Raw genomic sequence first — 24,108 nt, forward strand, 5'->3', positions numbered from 1 at the left:
TTCTATTGAGTGAGTGAAAAGGTACGAGACGAAGAACCCAAAAATTAAGTCGCAGTAAATGAGATCGTCCAATTCTTTTTTACTTTCATCCATAATATAAAGAATCAAGGGTCGGTAAATCAGATCCATGAGTACCTCAAGTGCAGATAAGACTGCTCATCCTACCCAGATCTAACACGGATTATTTCAGATGATGAAGCTGAAAACACATGGTAGAAACAGAATTGCACAAATGTGCGGTCTCAAAATCCAGATCACCAATTTTCATATTTTATTAACAACATAATTTAGTAAAAGGCGATTTCAGAAACTTCAGTAATCAGTAGACGATGGGAATCAATACTAGCTTTTACAGATCCACAAGAAGATGGAGCCATTCCACCTTCGTACTTCTATGTGACCATGTCCCCTCTTTAAGACAGTAAATGCTCTCTTCAGAGAAAAAAAAATCATGTTTACATACCCAACAAGCTAAAAAAACATTGCCAGAGACGATTGCACAGCATCACAGGATGGGGACCAGGCCCACAAATTAGATCAACTAAAACTCTTTCTAAGTCATCAGCAAGGAACACTCGGCACAATTGGAACTATCAGCATCGAAGCCTTAAAGGACACCGAAAACATCACCATCACCATCACCACCAAAGAGCGCAGTCACAAGACCTTAAAGGGAAAATGCACACAGGCCAGGGCAAGTGGGTTTCAAAATATACATAGCACAGACTAAAGAAAGACAAACTTTGAGGTCGAAATAACTTCATAACCCGCTTTGGCTGCACTCCGATAGGATCTAGATAGGCAGGCGGCGTCGAACTGATGACTACAAGATAGTGCCAGTAGCATCTTTGGATGACCAACAGGACCTGCATGTAGAGAGCCTTCCTTCAGTTGTGTCATTTGCTGGAACAGTGCAGTTTCCAAATTATCAAATTCATAACATAGTATGTCAGGATATCAACACCATAATTATCTGCTTCTGAAAGTGAAAACTGTCTAAGAATTTCTCGATACTGAGAACATTATAGCTCCCTCAAGAAAAGTAGAGCCTTGCAGTGTGAAGCTGTTGTTTGCCAGCAATATATACAAAAATATGCCCAGGTATTTAGCAGTCATTTTTAAAATCTAGCAGAGATTAGTCCACATGGTTGGCAAAAGAAAGCAAGGAATCAAGGTTTCAAATGGATGGTCAATTCAATATGATTGGGCATCAAATTGTTTATGCATAGAAGTGCCTGATCGTGAGATGGTACCTTTACATTTACACTACCAACTTAGAGTCAAGTGCTGCCGCAACGTTTGCCTCTCCAGGGTCCTGCTTTGGAACAGATTGCTCAGCATTTTATATAATGCACAGAACAAGATTTGAATTGCATTAAACTTACCTCCATTCCCCATTTAATGTAGTCTGGCGACTCACAGGCCTTGTATTCATCAACTAGGCTCTCTATTATCTCTCGAGATTCATCAAATTCAGAGAGATCATTGTCCTGCATGAAGTTGTCAGAGGTCAGCATGTCACACAAAAGAATGAAGTCATCCACAAGGTCAAACACAGTTGGAAGTACTGTTCTCAAGAATATTTACATATGCTTGTCATTATCCAAGGAACCACGTTGGCAATTGTAATCTTTGTAAGTAATAATGAAACGGTATCTAAATTCCTTTGCAACTGCAAGATTAGAGTTTTAGTTGAACCGGCATCAGAAAGGTTCCTGAACTTGACAACACCAACTAAACAGGGAATACAGTAATTTCAAAACAGACAGCTAAGTAAGCAGCTCAAAATATGCATGTACCCTAAACAATTCAAAGCAATGATCTAGGAGATTCAAAACTTGTTGAAATATGTTCTTACCGCAAACATTGGGAACTTCCTGTAGTTGTCAAGAAAAGCCTGCTTTTTCCTTAGCTTCTCATATTGCCCCAGGCATTTGCTGAATAAGTGACGGATGCTCGTATGATTTGCTAACATCAGACCACTAACCTGTAGCACAGCGTTAGTACAGCATCATCCATTTTCTTCAAAAGAAATAAAAGACTGAAATCCCACCAGAAGGTGAGGGAGGGAGAGAAGGTAGGAGGAAGAGATAATTGTACCCTGTGGGTTGTTTGAACATATGGGGATTTTCTTGACAAAGCAACCTGTTGCAGTTGAAATGCTTACGGATTTTAATGCCAGGCAAGGAAACAAAAAGGTATTTTTTGTGTGATAACCTGAATGGTTACAAAAAAAAAAGGATAACCTGAATGCTTGCAGGTGCCCAGTCTATAAAGTTAACAAGCTTCCTTTCGCGTATCCTTTGCAGGCTCTCATGGACCTAAATCCATGACAAGACCAAATAAAATAAGACATCAAACAAATAATTTCATGGTACACAAAAGGAAAAAAACTTAAACCATATCTTACTCCAACTAAAAGTTATTAACTAACAAATAACATGCCACCATGCTAGTATGTATGAAAATCAATTTACAGATTTGTACTGAACGTTCATGTCATTTCCAGCCAATGTGGAGTATATATAGGAGTGTACATTGTATAAGACTAAGGAGAAAGGTGTTTGATGTAATGATGAAACAACATATCTTAAACTTTTATAGGTTTCCAGCAACTTCTTCTAGTAAAATGGGAAGAGAATGAATGGTATGAAACTACCATGTTTTATCATGAATTCTTTATTTAGAATTTCAGATGACCATTCACCATTCCATGTAGGTAACTCCTAAGTAACTACTCACTACACTTCAGCATTTGGCAAATCTTATCTCGTGATGCCACCATTAGATTTGACCAAGATATATCCACACTTCAGAAGAAAAATCATTTGACAAAACTGTACCTGTGTAGGGTCCACCTCCCCTTGAATGATGTTCAGTATGGAGATGTATTTAGCTTGGCTAGCTTCTTTTGTCCGAGCATAAGATGACACCATTATATTCTTTGTCTGCAATATTTCATAAATAAAGGATTCAAACTTAATGAACACTTGATAGTTAACCACCCATCCTACAGTAACAGGTAATACCTGCAGAAGTCTTCTCATAACATCCAATACCGTCGTTTTGCGTATCATGTTAACCTGCCACATAGCACATCCAATATAACTGAATTGTTCAACAATTCGCCCAAAACAAACATCAATTTAATTACTTTCCCTAATTCTTTTGATGAAGTGTCCCAAAATTGCAGTCAATGGACAAGCACAGGTAACTACAGATTCCACAAAGGCTACAAAATGTGACATAAAACATGCTACATGAACCAATGTAACAACTGAGGCAGAGGATATCAAATTACCTGGCGCTCAACAGTCAATGGAGTATAACCTGTCATCAAAAAATGACACCTTGGAGTGGGGATCAGGGAGGCAAGAAGGCCAACCAGATCGTTGTTCATATATCCAGGATACCTTAAAGTAGTTGTGCTTGCAGACATAACAGTAGAGACCAAAGAGTTTGTTTGTGCAAAAGTAGGATTTGATAGATGAAGGCGCTCAACAGCAATCCTATTAAGAGCCGTATTGTCAAGAACAACCACACAGTCAGCGTTCAGTGTCAGCCGCTTCAGAGTTAAAAGTGAGTTGTAAGGTTGGACGACAACATCACTTGTTTCCATCTGATTTGGGAAAACACTATATGTCTGCACAAGCTTTTTACTGTATCGATCATTCAGTGTCTCCAATAGATAAGAACCCATACCTGAATGAACATGGGCAACAGGACAATTAGACAAATGGAAGGAGAATAACTGTTTAAATGTTTCATAATAACAAGGCAACATCCAATGTACAGTGAGTCAGATGGTAAGCACCACAAAATACTCCAAGCACAATATGCAGTATGAACAGAAAAGTGGGAGGATAATAGAAAAATGCAAAGAAAGAAAATGAAAATACAAGAGCCAGATAGCCAACCTGAACCAGTTCCACCAGCAATAGAGTGACAAAGGACAAAACCCTCAAGGCTATCACTTCCATCTGCTTCTCTGTCAACCATGTCCATGATATCATCAACAACTTGTTCACCCTATGAGAATATCAAAAGGCATTTGAGCATTTCTTTCTAAAACACGAAACAGAGATACACAGCGCGACTCTACCTGATGATACCCACTGGCCCAGTTGTTCCCGGCACCACCACCGTGCTCAGCGACAAATATATTCTCATGGTTGTACAGGTTCCTGTACTCGCTGTTCTGAATTCCATTGATCACTCTCGGCTCCAGGTCAATAAGCAGAGACCTGGGTATGAAGTGCTGATCATCAGCCTGGTAAAAGAAGACATCCTTCCTGTCGCCCCCCTGCAGGTAACTTAAGCAATTAAAGCTGGCTCTTGTTTAATTTAGCCTTCCCAGATAAACAGAAAGGGCAAATACTGCATCGATCCAATACAGACAGAAACATAAGTGTTACAGTGGATGCTTTTAAGGGCTGCACAATTAGGTTGGAGAAGCAGTTTCCAGCATAATGAGGCACATGATACATGGGTGTTCTAAGTTCGAAATGTTCATTTAATTTCTTGTATGCAGTTCTCGTTAATTCCAGCTAAATCTAACACTACACACCGATACCAAAAACCACTTAAACACTAATCCCTTAAAAAAAACGTGTTGACACTTCAAGGAAAGCTAAATTCCGCACCCCAATCACAATACCAGTTGAAATCTCAAAAATTCTCACAAATACTTAGGCGCGACTTGTGAGAATTCTACTAGAATACTCCCTACAGCAGAGGTCCAAAAACTAGTCACCTGGCCTCGCCGCCATATCCACAAACATCACAGATCAGAGCACCCGCGGCACTGATCTCGAGCAACCCGGAAACCGCCATCAATCGACTCAACCGCGGCCAGCGCGTGAGGAGAGGAGGACTCGGACAGGTCACGCTGACGGGGACCGGGGAGAAAGGGGAATGCGGGGCGTGGGGGACGTACCTGAGTGGCGAAGTCCTCGAGGAGGCCGTCCTTGCCGATGCCATGCTCGAGGCATAGCTGCTTCCAGAACTCCATCCCGATCTGGTTCCCGCATTGCCCCACCTGGATCGTGATGATCTCGCGCGGCATTTTTTTTTCCCTGCTCCGGCGGCGGCGGCGGCGGGAGAGGGTGTAGGGTTAAGGGTGCTGCGAGGGTAGGGGTCTGAGTGAGGGAGGGAGGGAGGGAGGGAAGGAGGCCGGCCGGTGGCGGCGCCGGCGGAGGCTAGGGTTTTGGGGGGTTTGCTTGGTTTGGACGCGAGCGCGCGCCAACTGCGAGTGCGATTGGTGGCGGTGGGACGGAGCGTGAGGTGACGACTGACGAAGTGACGAGGCAAGCGAAGCGAGGCGGAGGGGAGGGGAAGCGCCCAAGCCGAAGGGGGCGGACCCGGCAGAAATTTTGGACGACAAGAAACGAAATGGGCGCAATTTTCGAATTTCCACGGGTTTAGGGGAAACTCATTTTTGTCAAGGCCCACTTTTGGCAGGGCTCCAGCTTCAAACTTGCTAAGCTAGCTAACTTCTAGACAGGCTAGTTGGGGTTCAAATGGATCTGTTTGGTTGATTGTTTTCATCTCTAAGCTAGGCCTCAGCTAGCCGCTGTACGCGTCGGGGTTTGGCTCCCAGAAAATGGAGGGTGGATCTGTTTTTTCTGAGGCCTCGCTTGCGCCAACTCGGTCGGCGCTTCCTGTCACCCTCTCTGCTCCCTTTCTGCTCACCTCCTACGCTCACCCTCTCCTCGCCCTCTCTCTTCCTATTGTTGCCGGTCGAGCAAGAGCACACGGCGGAGGGTGCCATGCCGGTGAGCAAGCTACGGCGAGGTGCACCGAGGTGGAGCAGGTTGGAGAAGATTGGCCCGCTGGTGCGATGAGGTGGAGCAGATCGGAGGAGATGGGCCTGTTGGTGCTGCAGCTGCGGCGCGCGGCGTCCCTGCTGGCCCCTGAGCAGCGGCGGTTCGAGTCGGAGAACGGAAGTCGGCGGTGTTGGCACCCAACGCGCCGGCGTGTGGAAGAAGAAGAAGAAGCAACAGCAGCATCGGAGATGGCTGCCTTGCCTCCACCTCGCCTCCACCAGAAGAAGAAGAAGCACCACCCACAGAAATGGCTGTCGCCGCCTCCTCCACATCCTTCTGCAGTGCCACTCTAGCTCCATGCCTTCTTCTCCAGCTCCGTCGATGAGGCAGAGGAGAAACATAAGGTGGAGTCTGTGGATCTTCTTCTTGCTGGTGCCTATGGATCTTCTCCCTTCGTCTGCTCTACTTTGCTCAAAACGTGTTCGTGCTATGCTATGTTGTTCATGGTGGAATGTCTTCTCCCTGCTTGCTCTGTTGTGCTCATGGTGGAGACTGATGGGAAGAGGACAAGGATGACAAGAAGAAATAATGGCGACGGTAGAGGTGATATGCCCAGAAGGTGTTCGACGAATTGATTCTATCCAAGATGTGATTTGGGGGGTAAACTTACCAATGTTCAGATGTGGTGATTCTATCCAATAAACGTAGCCAACCAAACAAGAACTCGACTTAGCCAGGCTCATGTTTGCAGGCAAACAAACACATGTTGGTTGGCTCTCTAGGAGCAGATCTAGGTTGCCCAGGCTAAGTTTGTTGGCCAAGCTCCATGAGATCAACTAACCAAACACACCCTTTACGGCTCTAGGCAAATTGCAAGTAGCCCTACCAAATGGATACTAAAAAACGACTTTGCTTGAAGGAGTCGGTTGTTTTTTAATAGAGGAGAAGAACTAAAAAAAGTGGTTTTTATCGGCTCTTTTCAAACTTAATACAAATCATTACAAAGTAAAGTAACTGTTGTTCTCAAATATTTCCAAAACAACTCTAGCTTCAATGAAAAACTAAAACTAAAGCCCTTTTAGGATGAGACAAAGCCCTACCAAATAGACCATAAAATTCTCTATGTTCCAAGAAGGCCTAGAACAAGCATTTTGTCAAAGCTTCAACAATGTTTTAGCATTTGTCTTAGCTTTCTTTAGACCACCCAAAATTATATGCTCGTTGGTCCTATGAAAAGTGTAATTCTCACTTACCGGGAAATTAAACATATTTAAATTTGACTATATATGTATAATAATATTAATATTTATGGTACATAATTAGAAAGATTAGATAGATCAACACAAGTCTTATAACAATTCTTTTCACGTGATGAAAAGAGTATGCTACGAGCAGTGACGTCATGTGGGTCTATTCAAAATTATTAAGCCTATATGAATGTGTCAGCTATTTAGCAATGTTTTACTCTCACAATAAATTAGCGAATAATATTTTTAGTTATGCCTTTTCAGCCAAACGAACAAGCTCACATGGACTCTAGCAAGAGATTCTTGGTTCTTAAGTAAATGGACAAGCTCACATGGACTCTAGCAATTCTTAAGTAAAAGCCATAGACCGTGGCATTGTTGTAACAGCATTAGTAACAAACTAGCAATGAACGTCTACGAGTCAAAGATACTATGCTCCAAGTTTCTTCTTGGAATTTTATAACATTATACTATATTTATAAAAATAGTATAAGTATATATAGATGCATATATTGTGAAGTATATTTTATGAACTATTTAATGATATGTATTAGTATAATAAATATTAATATCTTTTCTATGGATTTGATCAATTACTTTTTGCTGAGTATTGTGCCCTTTCTAGACGGAAGGAGTATTGTTCAAGATGTAAGGCCAGTGTACAATGAAGCTAAATTGGTCGATTGGATCAAGTATCTGCAAAAAGAAAAAAAAAATGTCCTGCCGGAAATCTCTCAATGCTAGAAACTACATATAGTTTCTATATCTATTAATTTTTATAGACACTATATATATAGAAACTATAGCTCCAATGGATAGTTTCTATAGAATAATTTTTATCGAATCACATTCATTCTCTTTCCATTCTCAGCCAATAATATCACTTCATTTCTTGGATTTCGTGTAGACATGGTTTCTAACTTAGGGCACTCAGGGCAGTCCCAATGGTATATTTATTGTAGTTTCTATCCCTATTAATTGTTGTGCCAACTAAACAATTTGCTGATGTGGCAGTAGATTTATTATGGAGAGAGAAAAGAAAAGAAAGAAACTGTTTTCTAGAAAGGAAACCGAGTCTTCACACGCACGGATGGGCTAAGAAACTGGTGAATCTGCGTTGGGGAGACCTAAGTCGTTTCTTCTTGCTCCTCCTCGGATCCCTTGCGCTTGCACCGCTGCTACCCGTCCCTTCGTCAGGCCGTCACTCGAAGCGATGTTTGTAGGACACTGCCTTCGTGCCCGCCGCACTTGTCGAGGTCCGGCGCTTGCATGCCGCCGCAGACACGGACTGTTGGCTCCTCTTCGTGCCTGCCGCACTCGTCGAGGTCCGACGCTGGCATGCCGCGGCCACAGACTGCTAGCTCCTCTTCATGCCCGCCGCACTCGTCGAGGCCCGGTTGAAAGGTCCTAATATGGCTAGAGGGGGGTGAATAGACTATTTAAAAATTCTACAAACTCACTAGAGCAAATAGTTAGTAAATAACAAAGCAAAGCTTTTTGCTCTAGCTCTAAAGGGGTGTTTGCAAGCCACCTATCCAACAATTCTAGTTGCTATGAACACTATGCACACAAGCTCTAGGTCTCTACAAGTTACACTAGTGAGCTTAACTACACAAGTCAAGACTAGCAAGTAAAACTAGTTACACTACTTTGCGGTAAGTAATAGGAGAGGAAGAGATATTTATACCGCCGTGTAGGGGATGAACCAATCTCCAATATATCGACAATCAAGCACCGGGAGAATGCCAATCAATCACAATTGAGACACCGATTTTTCTCCCGAGGTTCACGTGCTTGCCGACACGCTACGTCCCCGTTGTGTCGACCAACACTTGGTGGTTCGGTGGCTAAGAGGTGTAGCACGAACCTCGTCCTCACTAGGACACCACAAGAACCTACCCACAAGTGAGGTAGCTCAATGACACGAGCAATCCACTAATGTAGCCTTTGGTTCTCCGTCGAGGTAGACACAAACCCCTCACAATCACCGAGAGATGACCACGAACAATCACCAATTCATGCCAATGCTCCTCCGCTGCTCCAAGCCGTCTAGGTGGCGGCAACCACCAAGAGTAACAAGAAGACCGCAGCTAGAACGATCCCCAAGTGCCACTAGATGCAATCACTCAAGCAAATGCACTTGGAATCACTTCCAATCTCACAATGATGAATAATCTATGAAGGAGATGAGTGGGAGGTGTTTGCTTAGGCTCACAAGGATGTCAAGTATGCTAGAATGCCAAGAGAGTGAGCCTCAAGCCGGCCAAACACGTATTTATAGCCCCTCAAACAAATAGAGTCGTTGGCTCTTTTTACTGGGAAAAACTCGAGGTCACCGGACGCTCAACACCTGCGTCCGGTGCTCCAAAGTCAGCTAGGTGTCAGAGTCTAACGGTAACCTGCAGAGCACCGGACGCTGAGCAAGTAGGCACCGGACGCGTCTGGTGCACACCGGTCCTAAACTCAGGGAGGTCTGCAGAACGCGCAGGGCACCGGACGCTGAGCACTGGACCGTCCGGTGCTCACTGGACTTAAACCCAGGGAGCACTGCAAACCAGTCGTCACACCGGACACGCACCACCGGACGCTTAAGCCTGCGTCCGGTGCCTGTCGTTCGGTGTCTTACCCTAGCTGGGCCAGGCACTGACTACACCGGTCGCACAGACTCGTCGTCCGGTGCCTCAGTGGCCAGCGTCCGGTGAGTGTTTCTCAGCGAGAAAACACTCCCGCGACTACTTCAAATTTCCCACCGGCGCAATAGAAAATATGCACTTCATTTTCTCGAAAAGCGCCGAATCCCGCCTCGTAAGCTCGGCGGGAGAGAGAGAGGAACCCATCCTCTCTCTACCCTTCAAGCTCCACCTCCTTCTCAAAGTGTGCCAACACCACATTGTGTAAGCCAACAAGTGCACGTGTGTTAGCATTTTCACAACCATTTTCTTCGAATGAGTTAAGTTAGCTCACTAGGTTCTAAATGCATGCACATGAACAATGACACCTAGTGGCACTTGATAACCGCCTAGCCAAAGAATTCCCCTCTTTATAGTACGGCTATCTATCCTAAATGTGATCACACCCTCTATGGTGTCTTGATCACCAAAACCAAAATCCTAAGCAATACCTTTGTCTTGATCTCCATAGGGTTTTGTTTTTCTCTTTCTTCTTTTCCAATTTGAGCACTTGATCATCTTGTGGTCATCACCATGATCATCACTTGCTCCATCACTTGGCATGTACCAACCTCATTAAGTCTACACACACTTAGTAGAGAGGTTAGTACTAGGGTTTCATCAATTATCCAAAACCAAACTAGGGCTTTCACCGGTGTCGGCATGCTGTGGCCACGGATGGTCGGCTCCTCTCCATCTTTTGTGTATCGTGCTGTCAAGCAATCGCTTGCCAGCATGCAGGCCTTGTTGACATCCATGACCTACAGCTCCTACTCCTTCGACTTCTACATTGGCTTCGTGCTCATGTCTGATCATTAGTAGCTCCACCTCCACAGTAAGCAATGATGGTCAGCTTGCCAAATATGACCTGAACAAGGACAGACTCGACCTCTTTCTACTGGCTCCTTGTTGCACTCAGTCTTCTTTGTGTTTGATGCTATCTAGGGCTGACTGTGCAAAGGAGGGCTACATGGTTGCTTGCCACAACTGATGCACTTCTTTTTTGTGCTACATTTAAGTTTTCATTTATATAGAAACTGCTATAGAAATCATGGATTGTGAAGGATAGTTTCTACTTGATATTAATTGTTCTTTTTCTCTCTTGGAAACTTCATCCAGAAACTATCCATTGGGATTGCCCTCAGAGCACTCACAATGCAGACTCTATCATAGAGTCTAAAGTTATTTATTACCTCGAACAATGTGGACTTAGAGTCTAAGGGCACTCACAATGCAAGACTCTATCACAGAGTCCAAGACAATTAATTACACATTATTTATGGTATTTTGCTGATGTGGCAGCATATTTATTGAAGAAAGAGGTAAAAAAAATAAGACTCTAAGTCTTATTTAGACTCTAAGTCCATATTGTTCGAGGTAATAAATAACTTTAGACTCTATGATAGAGTCTGCATTGTGAGTGCCCTAAATAAGACTTGAAGTCTTATTTTTTTCTACCTCTTTCTTCAATAAATATGCTGCCACATCAGCAAATACCATAAATAATATATAATTAATTGTCTTGGACTCTGTAATAGAGTCTTACATTGTGAGTGCCCTCACAACGCAGACTCTGTCATAGAGTCTAAAGTTATTTATTACCTCGAACAATGTGGATTTAGAGTCTAAATAAGACTTGGAGTCTTATTTTTTTTACCTCTTTCTTCAATAAATATGCTGCCACATCAGTAAAATACCATAAATAATACTCCCTCCGTCCCTAAATACTGCTATTTCTAGAAGAAAATTTTATCCACAAATACTGCTATTTCTACTAGCATACTCGTCCACTAGCCCATTTAATTCTCCTCGGAACTTCCGTGGTCCACCAGCCCATTTAATTTCTTCTAGGGAGTAGTACTTTGGCGCATGGTAATTGTTTGAGTCTATTTAGTTGGCATTAAATGCAACTCATTGAAACTAAAGAACCATGGCTTAACGTGCATGATTAAATGGTGGAATCATAATTAATTGAGGGTAGAATGATCTTTTGTTTGCCACACTAATCTGTCTGAAATCTGCTAGAAATAACAGTATTTGGGGACGGAGGGAGTATGTAATTAATTGCCCTAGACTCTATGATAGAGTCTTGCATTGTGAGTGCCCTTAGACCCAGTTTCTATGATTTTTACTCTCTCTCTTCAATAACTACCTTGTCACATCAGCAAAATGTTTAGGTGGCACTACAATTAATGTCTATGGAAACCATGATAGTTTCTGTATTGGGAGTGCTTTGAGGGCACTCACAATATAAGGTCAGTCTCAGTGGAGAGTTTCATGGTGTTGTTTCCAAGACTCATGTCATGTGAAATGAAATGAAACTTAGATGAAACACCCACTCTCAATGGAGAGTTTCATTTCATAGTTTCATAGACATTTAATTCCAAGACTCATAGAGAGTTGGTAATCGTGCCAAGAGACTCATTTTTTCTCTCTCTTCTTAAATACACAGCCATGTCATCAAAAAATCCTATGTGGCAACCTATTTAATGCAAATGAAACTCATATGGAACTCCCATTGAGACTGGCCTAAGACTCTATCACAGAGTCCAAGACAATTAATTACATATTATGTATAGTATTTTGCTGATGTGGCAGTATATTTATTAAAGAAAGAGGTAGAAAAAATAAGACTTTAAATCTTACTCCCTCCGTCCACGAAAGAATCAATTTCTAGAGTTGTCCTAAGTCAAATTTTTTAAACTTTGACCAAATTTCTAGAAAAAATACTAAGATTTATGGTATCAAATTAGTATCATTAAATTCATCATAGAATATATTTTTATATAATGTGCATTTTATATTATAGATGTTGTTATTCTTTTCTATAAAGTTAGTCAAATTTTAAAAAGTTTGACTGACACGGATTTTAGGAATTGACTTTTTTTTGGACGGAGGGAGTATTTAAACTCTATGTAGGTAACAGAGTCGGCATTGTGTGCTGTGAGGTATGACCGATACCTAGCTGCTGCACTATTTATATTTATTATGGTCATCGGCGGCACACACACCTAGCTGTTGTACGGGCTTTTTAGTTATTTGCCACCAACATGCCATCCTTATGGTGGGTTCTTGCAGATTTGCCATTCCTGACCCACATGTCAGTGACTCATATGATCCCACATGTCATTGACACATACAGGGTTGGCACACTTAAGAGTGGCAAATAAATAAAAAATCCCTGTTGTACACCAGTACTGTCTACGGTCGACACATCGGTGGCAGGTGGCTACCTGCTACGTAGCTAGCATCAGCGTTCAGCGACGACATGCTTGCGCTACGCCTGAGCAAGGGTTCTCCTGCAGGTGTCCGGCGCGACGGTGGCGCCGATCTGCGTCGCCGTCTCTCCCTCCCACCTCTTCCGCGGAGGTTGTTGCTGTTCACCTCCATCAGGTGGTCGACGAGGCGCTGGAGCTCCTGCAGCGGGAGGAGGACGGCATCGGCGAGGCGCTCGACGCGGCGCATACGCGCAAGCAGTGCCGGGGTCGAGTACGCAGCGGCGGGGGCGGCGGCGGCTCCCGCGCCAGGCCAGCACTGCCGCCTCAGGTCATCCAAGGCCGCCTTGATGCGGTGCGTCCGGGCAAGCGCGTCGGCGACGAGCCCGCGGGCGCGCGCCGCCTGGCCCCGCGTGAGGTGCACGAAGCCGTGGCTGCCGGGGAGTTCGTCGCCGAGGTACCCGAACCGCCACCAGGCGGCGCTCTCGGGGCGCGGCCGCACCGCACCGCCGGGGTCCACGGCCTCCGCCACGTTCTCCGCCATCTCGTGCAGTGGGCACCAGAAGCCGTACCAGGATGTGGAGATGACGTTGCTGAGGTCGCGCGCCAGCTTCAGCTGCCGCTCCTCGGCGTCGTCCGGGGCCATCGCCTCCGCCGCTGACGTCGACGTCGACGCCCTCTCCAACCACCTGCGTTCGTCGCGGTGGTCCAGCCAGCGCGACTGCTGCACGGCGCTCAGGTGCTGCGACAAGTTGGACAGCCTGGCCACACGCACCGGCACCCAAGTGTACTTGTCTTCCTCTGCGGCGCTGCTGCCGCCGCCGGCAGCTGGCTCTCCTCCCTCCATGAAGTCGGGGTCGGCTCCAACAGATCACACGAAAAAAAGAGCTTCTCGATCAATTGCACTGGATCTGCCTTTAAATACACTTACGCCGCCAACCGAACATATCCGTGTCGGATCTGCCAAAGTGCCTAGTAATTCTGGTCCGGACCGGACCGGCCCCGTTGAGGCGAGCGACATCCATGGTGTCGAATCGAATCGGGAACCTCCGTGGTAACCCACGATACATCTGAGGCGTGAAAAGTTGTTTAGATTTTAGCACTGTAGTTTGAGGCAAATATTGTCTAATCATAAACTAATTAGGATAAAGATTTGTCTCGTGATTTACAGACAAACTGTTCAATTAGTTTTTATTTTCGTCTATATTTAGTGCTTCATGTATGTGCCTAAGGTTTGATATGACGGAAAATCTTGAAAACAACTAAACAAGGCCTGAGTTTTGAATCATGGTACATGGATTATTATTTCAAACAAGCTGAGCTGAGCTAGTCTCGTCACTTCATCTTACAGGGCAACCAACAACAAATATTGCAATAACGAAGCCAACAAAAACCCACCCCAACGGCAGAAGACCCTCTACATATAATCTGGACCCCCAAAAAAGAAACATTTGTGTGCTTGTATGTATTTTCGACACTGATGAATAATTTCTTTCCTCAAATCTGTAACCTACAGATACTACCTACAACAACAACCTCCCCTTTACCGTTGCCGATCTCGTTTTGGGGAAGAAAACAGGGTCGTGAGGAAGCTGAGGACCTTCAGGAGCGGTTGGGGTGGCTGCCTTGGCTTGCTATCCCGCCCTTCTCTAGGCTGCAACTGGTTCATTTACAGAATGAGAAACACCGGAATTAACCTGTTGGAAACAGAGAGTGTGGCTTGCAGTTGTTCAGATTTGTGGACCAAGAAATGTGATAGCAACAAGAAATGAGGGCGTCGATGTATACCTTTGCTGCTTTGAAGAGTTCATCCAGGACCTCGGATAATGTGGGGTGAGCGTGAACAGCAAACTTGATGTCCTGCATTACAGAAACAATTATGTATCGGTTCAAGATGAATTGGTAGCTATGCGTATGACAGAATCCAACAAAGGTGGATGCTTAATAAAAAATAGATTGTCGGCGACACTCACTTGTACACGTGTTCCTAGGGCAATGGCATTGGAGGCCTCGTGGATGAGATCAGCAGCATGCAAACCCAAAATGTGAACCCCAAGAATTTCACCCGTGTCAGGTCGGTAAATCAACTGCAGTGAGGAGCACATATTGTCAAATTCTGTTAGTGCAAACTTGTGAAAATAAATTATGGAGAAAACATGAACTTGAAGTAGCAAACAGAATGACCTTAGCAATCCCATCTCCTTCATTTTCTGCCAAAGCTTTAGTGTTAGCCTTAAAGCTAGTCTTCACAACATTTACCTCAAATCCTTCTTTGTCTGCCTGCTCCCTGGCTTGTGGCTGAGAAAGTTTCAAAAACAGAAAATTAGCAATAAATAAATAAATAAACAAATAAGGCATTGCCTATTAGTCAAATGACCAAAATACGGCCATTAACAAAATGATGTCCAAATATTCAGCCAATGAAATTCATGTACATTGATTAGAAAGGAATGCATGAAGGACATGTCTAACAATTTCAATAAGGAGATAACTTACCTCTGTCAGCCCAACCATACTAATCTCTGGATGAGTAAAACATGCGGCCGGGATGCTTAAATGATTTAGGATGTGATCCTTTCCAGAGATTTGTTCAACAACTACATTTGAATAGGAATTCAACATCAGACAAGTACACCAATAAGCTTTCTCCAAGAAATCACAAGAAAACAAAATTCTCGAATACCTGAAATTCCTTGTGCACTGGCAGCATGGGCAAGCATGAGTTTGCCATTGGCATCTCCAATGCAATATAAATTGGGTACCTATATAATATTATATGTGAATTATGCAGAAATCTTGAGGAGACACTTGTTCTCAAGAAAAAAGTAACGCAATAAAAGTTGCAACATACCACATTGCCATCTGCATCCATGACTCGCATCCGTTCATCAACAGGCACAAAACCACGTTGTGTAACGACATTGATCTTAAGAAAAGGAAAATAAGCTTCAGCATTCTTATATTTTAAAATGTAGCATAAGATCTGGTAGCTACTAGATTTAATTTCTAGATACTCACGTTTTCCAAGCCAAGCCCTTTGGTGAATGGCGCCCTTCCTGTGGCAATAAGAGCTGCGTCAACCTGCACACAAATTTCCAACCTCCCGAGTGAGCCATTGGGGTTAACTTATAAAGAATCAAATAGTAAATTGGAAAGCTAGCAGAAATGCTTTATGTGCAATCCAATGAGATTTACAGTGCACTTGGTCTTGCTTACCATATTGTTGCTTTTGATGACTATTTGCATTTGCAAGTGGACTTATGACTTTGAATATCTTACATTTATATGGATTGACGTTACTACATTCATTACAGAAACAATTTCATAATAATATAATTGTGTTCTATATAAAATAATATATGTTCTATAGATGTTGTTAGTCAAAGTGTCACCTTGAAGATTGTGTCAATGTCCTAACAGACATGCATTTCTGTTCGAATGAAGTAAAATCATAACATATTATTGATACAAAACATTTTTACTACCTGATTTTGATTACAATGCTTGTAACAAGTAACTGTTACAGAATTCTGTGCTCAACCAACTATACATATGGCAGGTATAGGACCAATATGAAGCATTCACTCAGTAAAGCCATGCAGCTCTAGACAACGAGATAATAAAAGATTATGTATGTTGTACTTAGCCCCGTTGTGTGTTCCACTTGGCACCGTTATACCATAACAAAGAGATGACTGGCAAAAGTAATCAACAAGAACAAAAGCAAGTTGCCAAAGAAAGATATCAGAAATGTTACCTCAAGGGTTTCTTTGTGTTCCTTTGTCTTCGCATCAATAAGCTCGATGAGCACAGGTTTTCCGTCCTTTGCTGGAGTAATCTAGTGAAAAATCCATAGACCATTCAACATATAGATTATTCAACCATGTCAAAAAAAAAAGTCTGGAATACTTTGAGAAAGCTAGACCAAAGGTGAACCTTGCTTGCAAAAACACCAGTGTGATAGTCAATTTTCCGAGGATTGATAAGAACTCTCTGGGCTAATTTTGCAATTTCAGGATCAAATCCAGGCATCAGCTGGTCAAGAGCTTCAACGAAAGTAACCTGCCCAATTTTGAATTGAGTAAATCAAGTGAAAATTAACTCACAACAACCATGTTCAACAGGCAACTGCAGATGATGCGTAAGGAGCATTCTAGAATCCATCCACCTTATCTGAATTATTTAGCATTTACTTAAGTTCAAAATGCTGGAATCGTATTTTGCACAATAGCCAAACAATCAATGGAGGTAAGATGAAAAATCAGAGAAAATAACAGCAGATACATTTAAAGAACACCAGAACACTGTGCAAGTTTCATAGTTTCTCTGGTGCTGTGGACAATGGTTCTTGGAGAAAGCAACCTAGCAAATAATTTCAAAGCAAGAGCTTCTAATGTACCTCACTTCCAAGAGCTGTGTATACATCACTGAACTCAAGTCCAATGTAACCACTTCCAACAATAGCTATCCAGTCTGGAACTGACTCAAGTTTCAGTGCATGATCACTGGTAAATACAGTTTTCCCTGCAAATAATCATCCGGCAGAGTTTTATGAGAACAGACAAAACAAGGAAAAAGTACACCAAAAATGACAACTAATACACCACATGTTACAATAAAGAATGCACCCAATGTTTATATCTCTAATGCTCTAAATTTCTAGGCTACATTTGTGATGTGACAACAATTGTGCCAGCGACAACAGAATGGTCACAAGGATCACATATCCAGTTTTTGGTCTCAAAGTATGAGTTCAACACTGAAAAATATCTAGAAACAGGCATATAACCATATGGATATTCAAGACATAACAAATGACAACCTATACTTAGCTTTTTGTCCCTGGTGATTCCAAATCCAATCTAAATCAATGTGGTGGGATTGGATTCTTGGTGCAGAAACAGTATAACATTTGGGTCTTTCTAACAATGATGAAAAGCAAAATAGCCAGAGTTGAATTAAACAAACAGACAAGCAAAGCAGCATTGCATGTAACACTGAATTAGGAATGACTGCATCAACATGAATCACCAGAAAGTTTTGAAAAGCAGAGCAGTGCCGAAAGTCATAAGGTGCATTAAAAATAAAAATGGCTATCACACTACAATTCACGGTCATATCTATATCCTCCTCATTATGGGTATTGAAGTTTAACAGAAATGAAATGAATAATTTTTTATAATAAATCTCCAGCATGCACCATAAGTCCATACCTTTCCTAAAGTATTGAGTTTTCAAAAAAGAGAACTCAAACAGAGAAGTATTTACCATCAATCTCAATCCCTTTGGGAACAAAAGGAACTGAACCAGTGGCAATTATGATGTTTCTGGCAGTGATTTCTTTATCTGGAGAACCGGCTTTTCCATATCGTACCTTTTGCTTTCCCTGATCAGACATCAGTGAAAACATGTTAGAACATCCCTTTGCTTTCCCTGGTTGTGAGCTCATTTTCTGGTTGAAGTGTCACTGGATATTCCAGATCAGGACACACAGAGAGCTCATTTTTCACATTCATGGATAAGATCTTGTTATGCATTATCTCACTGGACATAATTAATGCCATAATCTTCACCAGAAATATTGAGTTTGTTTCATTTCTGGTTAGATCATACAGTTTACTTTTAACTGATCCATACCCAACTAGTATTCAATCTACTCATAGATTATAGATATGTGATTTTGCTTAAGTTTATGCATATTAAGAAAAAACAACATAATTGATTTTTTAAAAAAATAAGGACAAACATAGTTATTATTTATTAACAATTTAAAAACAGTATATAGGGCACACACACTAAATATTTAGCATTAATAATTCCTCCAAGTGTTGTCGAAGCTCAATAGTACACAGCAAAGTTTTAGATAAAATTTACAAACACAAACAACTCTGAATTATCAACCTCCGGCGAAAGAACCGGGATAAGATTCTCATGTACATAACTGTTTGTTCCACATCAATCAAGGACTATAGATAACTTACCACAATAGTGCCAACACCTGTCAATATATCCACTCCCAGAGCTTTCATTGAGTTAGTCAAGTTGCTACGGATTTTTGAGGCAAGATTGCTTGCATGATCAGCAACACCTTGCCTGTCATATCCAGGAGAAGAAACCTGTTACAAGGTAATATGCCTAACAATTCAGCATCAATCAGGATAATATATAACATGTTCGAGTAAGAACTGCTAATGATCATAGGAAATGGTTGAGACCTTCACATGCCTCCTACGAACAAGCAGAATCCTTGTTTAAATTGTTTTTTTTTTCTTTGGTGTGAGGGGTGGGGGAGACTTTAATAAAGAGTAACATGGGCATATAGTAACTAAAAGCCTTGCATCCATAAGATTAATGCATGTGACTAATTTAAATTTAATTGTTAATTTTAAACTTGTGGAGGTATATATAACCAGGGAACCTGAATCTTGCACTGTACGTTCTTCCCTTGTCTATTACAGATTTACTTTGTCTATTGGGTTCTGACAAACACCAAGAAAGATTTGACTCTAAATTAAGAAATTGGAATGAACAGATTAAGTAGAATTCTACTAGTTGCAATTAAAATGGATACAGTTAGGTGCTAGAATGGACAAAAGTACTCAGACAAGCTCCTAGCTGTAGCTTTTTGTCAATTTTGCACTATATGAGCCTATTTGAAACAGCAAATCCCTCGCCCAATTCAACTGACCGCATTACCTGTAGACCCATAGACTTCAAATGATGTTCATCATGAAGCTCCCGCATTCGACCACTGACAGCAAGGAGTGCTTTCGATGGGACACAACCTCTGTTTACACAAGTCCCACCCACAACATCTCCCTCAATTATGGCTGTTTTCAAACCCTGAAGAAATTAGAGCAAAGTGAAACAAGATCAATATAGAAGCAGTACCAACTCTTAGAAAATTATTGGTATGGCTAATGTTTGGCATCATTCTTATTTGCTAGACTATCATAAAACATGAGGTTAAAATGGGAAAATACTGTTGTCTCTTGAAATTAGCACGGACTAGATCAACTAACAACAGTCGAACAACAATGGTATGCAGGGCAGCAAAACCTCCAAATTCACCCAAGTAATCGATGCTAATCCCTGAACAAGCACCCAAATTAGCAGACAAATTTGGAAGTGTTTGTAGACAAGACATAGGTTTGCAAATTGCCTTACTCTGTGGTTTAGCATCAAAACTAAAGTATTTCAAACTTAAAATTAACTGCTAGCAAGAAAGTTTGCCGCCCAGATTACAGGTACACACCTGGGCCTTCCACCAACCTCGGCCTAGAGGCACCTCATCAACTCATCGATCTAAAATTCTTATCAGATACACAAAAAAAACAACGATAGTCCAATTCAAGCAAAATTTCCATTTCTAACGCCGAATTACCAATCAGGCATCACGTGCTATCGTTTCTGGTCAGTACTAACGCATCCCATGGCAGACCAATTCCGCAGCTCCGCTATCCCAGGATTACTCACTAAAACAGTGCTGATGTTACACCGAGCACTTAATAAAAAGACGCAGACCTCTTCAACGGCGTGGAGCGCGGCGCCGTGACCCCCGACGCCCGCGCCGATGATGACGAGGTCGTAATCGAAGCCGCCGCTCCCCGCCACCGCGCCATTGGTCGCCGCCGCGGCCCTCGCCACCGCCAGCCTCGCTGGCACCTGCGAGATCCGCAGCGAGGGGCACGCTAGGGCCTCGCCCCGGAGTCCGCAGACCCGGACCCCACCTGGCCGCCGCGCGGCCTCGGATCTGGCGCCGCCGCGGGACGCGGTCGCCGAGGCGGAGACGGAGACGGCCGCGGTGGACTGCATAGCGGACGAAATGGGACAGTAGGCTGGGGAGCTAGTGCGCGGTGAGTTGGGAGAGGGAGGCGTATAAGTCGAAGAAGAGGAGGCAGGCGCGGGCGGAGGAGGCGAGGGGGGGTTTATGCGACGGGGCGGAGGTTTCGAAGCTGGCACAGGGCCGAGGAGGCCGAGGGAGGGGAAATTTTGAAACTTGACCCACAATTCGTGTCCCTTGAAACTTGACCCACAATTCGTAAGCCTTTAGAAATATGACCCAGATCATGCGGGGCGATGGGACCCGCATGTCAGTGTAGTATGAGGCTGATGAGATGAGTGGGCGCCAGGTCAGCTCTTCTTCTTCTTATTTTTTAGCAAAGGGCGCCAGGTCAGCTGCTGGCGTGGTTTATGCTGGTTTACATGACCTGTGACCATCCTAATTTGTACATGTCACATGGATAATACTTGGCCGTTGTTGAAAATTTTTGGATTTGACTACTGTAACACTTTTGTTTGTATTTGACAATTATTATTCAGTTATAGACTAATTAGATTTTAAAAGATTCGTCTCGCAAATTACAGATAAATTGTGTAGTTAGTTATTTTTTATCTATATCTAATGTTTTATATATGCATCCAAAGATTTGATGTCACGGAAAATCATATCTAACATTTATATCTCCGAGTAGGTTTACTAAAATGCAATTCTATGTTTGGAGAATATTTTTTTTAAGTAATTGGAGCAAGTTATTGTTAACCTCAACCAAGAGAAAATAGTATCAACATGGATGTCTCTGAATAGGTTTACTATAACAATACTCCCTCCGTTCCAAAATACTGCTATTCCTAGAAAAAAATTTTGTCCACAAATATTGTTATTTCTACTAGCATACTCAGTCCACCAGCCCATTTAATTCTCCTCGGAACTTCCGTGGTCCACCAGCCCATTTAATTTCTTCTAGGGAGTAGTACTTTGGCGCATGTTAATTGTTTGAGTCTGTTTAATTGGCATTAAATGCAGCTCGTTGGAACCAGAGAACCATGGCTTAACGTGCATGATTAAATGGTGGAACACAAATTAATTGAGGGTAGAATAGTCTTTTGTTTACCACACTAATCTGTCTGAAATCTGCTAGAAATAGCAGTATTTGGGGACGGAGGGAGTATATGACATAATTATTCTAATAGTACTTATTTGGTGTTATAAATACTATTATTTTGTATACATTTTGGTCAAACTTAAAAAAATAACACGACAATTGTATCTCATTTTCTTTGTTTTGTCATCTAAATTATTTAGATTAAGTGGATTTCATTTTTCTTGGTTCATATTTTTTTATTAAATGAGTGTTTTCCTATTTAATGTGCTAGATAAAACAAAAAAAATGCATTCTGGACTAGTAAAAACTTAGCTCCTGCTACTTCAATCTAGACAGACATGTTTCTAATTCTCAAGTATTCTAATGCCTAATGTAACTCATGGGCCATCCAACCTATACAACTGTTAGCATCCATTTTGCCCCATTAATATACATGGATGTTATATAAGAAACTCCTAAGCTTTTAAAAAGAAGCAGAAGAAGTTTCTATAAAGTATTTTTTTTGTTTATTTTAGCTTTTATATGTGCAATATGGTTCGTTATTTATGGATAGTATGCACTATTACAAGGTATCTTCACCATACTAGTTAAGATTGATGGCTACGATTTAGACTTTGTACTAAGAAGTATGTTTGGAAGCAAAAGCCAAAATTAGAATGTTTTTTTGGAACTTAATATGATAGAAGAATACTTAGCATTTTTAGCCATTTTTTTGTGAGCCTTTATACATAAATTATAGGTTTATGCTCATGTGTTGCCACGAATTTCAAAATCTACACTCCTAAATTTTGCGATGCCGGGAGACACGGAGGTGGATGGGGACTAAGACAATAGTGGCTAGGCTTGAACGCTTGATTGTGGAGAGGGGGGGTGTGGGGCGCACATGGGAAGGGTGTATATCAGACCTAGAACCACCTGTTGGCGTGAAAAAAACAACTAGAGGAAACACATCACATAATGTTTTTCATGCCGTCGGGTTCAGGTTATCAAGGGCTTTTTTGCATTTTGTTATAGAGATTTATAATAATAATAACATCACAATACATGCATTTGCTACTTTGATAATTATAATCCGACATCCTATAATAACTATACATGACAAATATCGTCCTATATTCATGTTCTATACTCTCTCCATTCAAAATTATAAGTGATTTTGGTTTTTCTAGATACATAAATATAATGTATCTAGATGCATATAGAAAGCTAATTTACTTGTTTGGAATGGAGTGAGTAGATACATAATATTGTGAAAATATTTTTTTCTCAAATTATTATTGTGAAAATATGAGGTTTTCTTTCCTACTTTTTTTGTGAAAAGGGTAGAAATATTTGGCATCCCTGTTGACGGGTTCCATATGCATATTGCTAGCCATATTATCTTTTTCGATGTTATCACTAGCATATCTTTCTTTCTCTCCCTACATGAGTTGATGCTCACTTAGTGTAAAAAATGCACGCTGGTAGATATTTTAGGCTCTGACTCATTGAAAGTCGTTAGGTGTTATTTGTGAGGGGTTCTTGGGCTTATTCCCCGGCGGAGTGCCAAAAGCCACTCTAGTGGATTGCTCGTGTCATTGAGTTACCTCACTTGTGGGTCGGTTCTTGCGGTGTCCTAGTGAGGACGAGGTTCGTGCTACACCTCTTAGCCGCCGAACCACCAAGTGTTGGTCGACACAACGGGGACGTAGCGTGCCGGCAAGCACGTGAACCTCGGGAGAAAAATCGGTGTCTCAATTGTGTTTGATTGGCATTCTCCCGGTGCGTGATTGTTTACATTGGTGATTGGTTCATCCCCTACACGGTGGTATAAATATCTTATCCTATCCTTTACTTACCGCAGACTAGTGTAATTAGTTTAGTTGCTTACTTTGCCTTGTGTAGCTTAGTTCACTAGTGTAGCTTGTAGAGACTTAGTGCTTGTGTGCATAGTGATCATAGCAACTAGAATTGTTGGGTAGGTGGCTTGCAAACACCCCTTTAGAGCTAGAGCAAAAAGCTTCGCTTTGTTATTTACTAACCTCTTGCTCTAGTGAGTTTGTAGAATTTTTAAATAGGCTATTCACCCCCCCTCTAGCCATATTAGAACCTTTCACTCATGTGTATATCTAAAGATTTGGCATCCTTAGCAACTCCAAGAGACTCTCTAAAACTTTTCTAAATACTAGGAATAGAGATTTTGATGAAAAGTTATCCTCCAACAGCTTGTTTAAATGATTATGCAAATATAGCTATCTTCTATTTTAGATTTTTTGCTAACAAAAAATAGAAGACGAGAATGGCTCTCTAGAGTGCGCACGAGAGATAAAAAGTTGCCGGAGAGTGAA

The 24,108-nt window shown here is 42.1% G+C and overlaps 2 protein-coding genes across 2 annotated transcripts; both read right to left on the reverse strand.

The window, feature by feature from the left end:
• On the reverse strand, positions 257–5,333 carry LOC8071186 (tubulin gamma-2 chain). The gene is made up of 12 exons (XM_002440594.2): positions 4,937–5,333; positions 4,103–4,303; positions 3,918–4,029; positions 3,302–3,702; positions 3,030–3,083; positions 2,844–2,948; positions 2,247–2,321; positions 2,101–2,145; positions 1,859–1,987; positions 1,386–1,490; positions 1,254–1,315; positions 257–866 (listed from the first exon to the last, which is right to left on the reverse strand). Exons 1-11 carry the CDS (start codon positions 5,063–5,065, stop codon positions 1,262–1,264), a joined length of 1,410 nt encoding a protein of 469 aa, XP_002440639.1. The 5' UTR covers positions 5,066–5,333; the 3' UTR covers positions 257–866; positions 1,254–1,261.
• Positions 14,175–20,801, reverse strand: LOC8071187 (dihydrolipoyl dehydrogenase 1, chloroplastic). Its single transcript, XM_002440595.2, has 15 exons — positions 20,421–20,801; positions 19,593–19,739; positions 18,878–19,012; positions 18,165–18,282; positions 17,296–17,420; positions 16,833–16,958; positions 16,654–16,734; positions 15,915–15,977; positions 15,748–15,822; positions 15,580–15,658; positions 15,393–15,493; positions 15,081–15,194; positions 14,870–14,983; positions 14,685–14,756; positions 14,175–14,593 (listed from the first exon to the last, which is right to left on the reverse strand). The coding sequence occupies exons 1-15, from the start codon at positions 20,709–20,711 to the stop codon at positions 14,546–14,548; spliced, it is 1,689 nt and encodes a 562-aa protein (XP_002440640.1). The 5' UTR covers positions 20,712–20,801; the 3' UTR covers positions 14,175–14,545.

This window comes from Sorghum bicolor, chromosome 9 (assembly GCF_000003195.3).
Source record: "Sorghum bicolor cultivar BTx623 chromosome 9, Sorghum_bicolor_NCBIv3, whole genome shotgun sequence".
Classification (NCBI taxonomy): domain Eukaryota; kingdom Viridiplantae; phylum Streptophyta; class Magnoliopsida; order Poales; family Poaceae; genus Sorghum; species Sorghum bicolor.

What these genes read in the sequence shown, in the direction of transcription:
- LOC8071186 (XM_002440594.2), bottom strand. Translation starts at nt 5,065, where the DNA reads ATGCCGCGCGAGATCATCACGATCCAGGTGGGGCAATGCGGGAACCAG. An exon ending in CATTGACTGTTGAGCGCCAG is followed by an intron (nt 3,084 to 3,301) that starts GTAATTTGATAT and finishes GCTATGTGGCAG; the next exon opens with GTTAACATGATACGCAAAAC. An exon ending in ACATTAAATGGGGAATGGAG is followed by an intron (nt 1,316 to 1,385) that starts GTAAGTTTAATG and finishes GTTCCAAAGCAG; the next exon opens with GACCCTGGAGAGGCAAACGT.
- LOC8071187 (XM_002440595.2), bottom strand. Translation starts at nt 20,711, where the DNA reads ATGCAGTCCACCGCGGCCGTCTCCGTCTCCGCCTCGGCGACCGCGTCC. An exon ending in GTATGGTTGGGCTGACAGAG is followed by an intron (nt 15,195 to 15,392) that starts GTAAGTTATCTC and finishes AAACTTTCTCAG; the next exon opens with CCACAAGCCAGGGAGCAGGC. An exon ending in AACTCTTCAAAGCAGCAAAG is followed by an intron (nt 14,594 to 14,684) that starts GTATACATCGAC and finishes TGTTTCCAACAG; the next exon opens with GTTAATTCCGGTGTTTCTCA.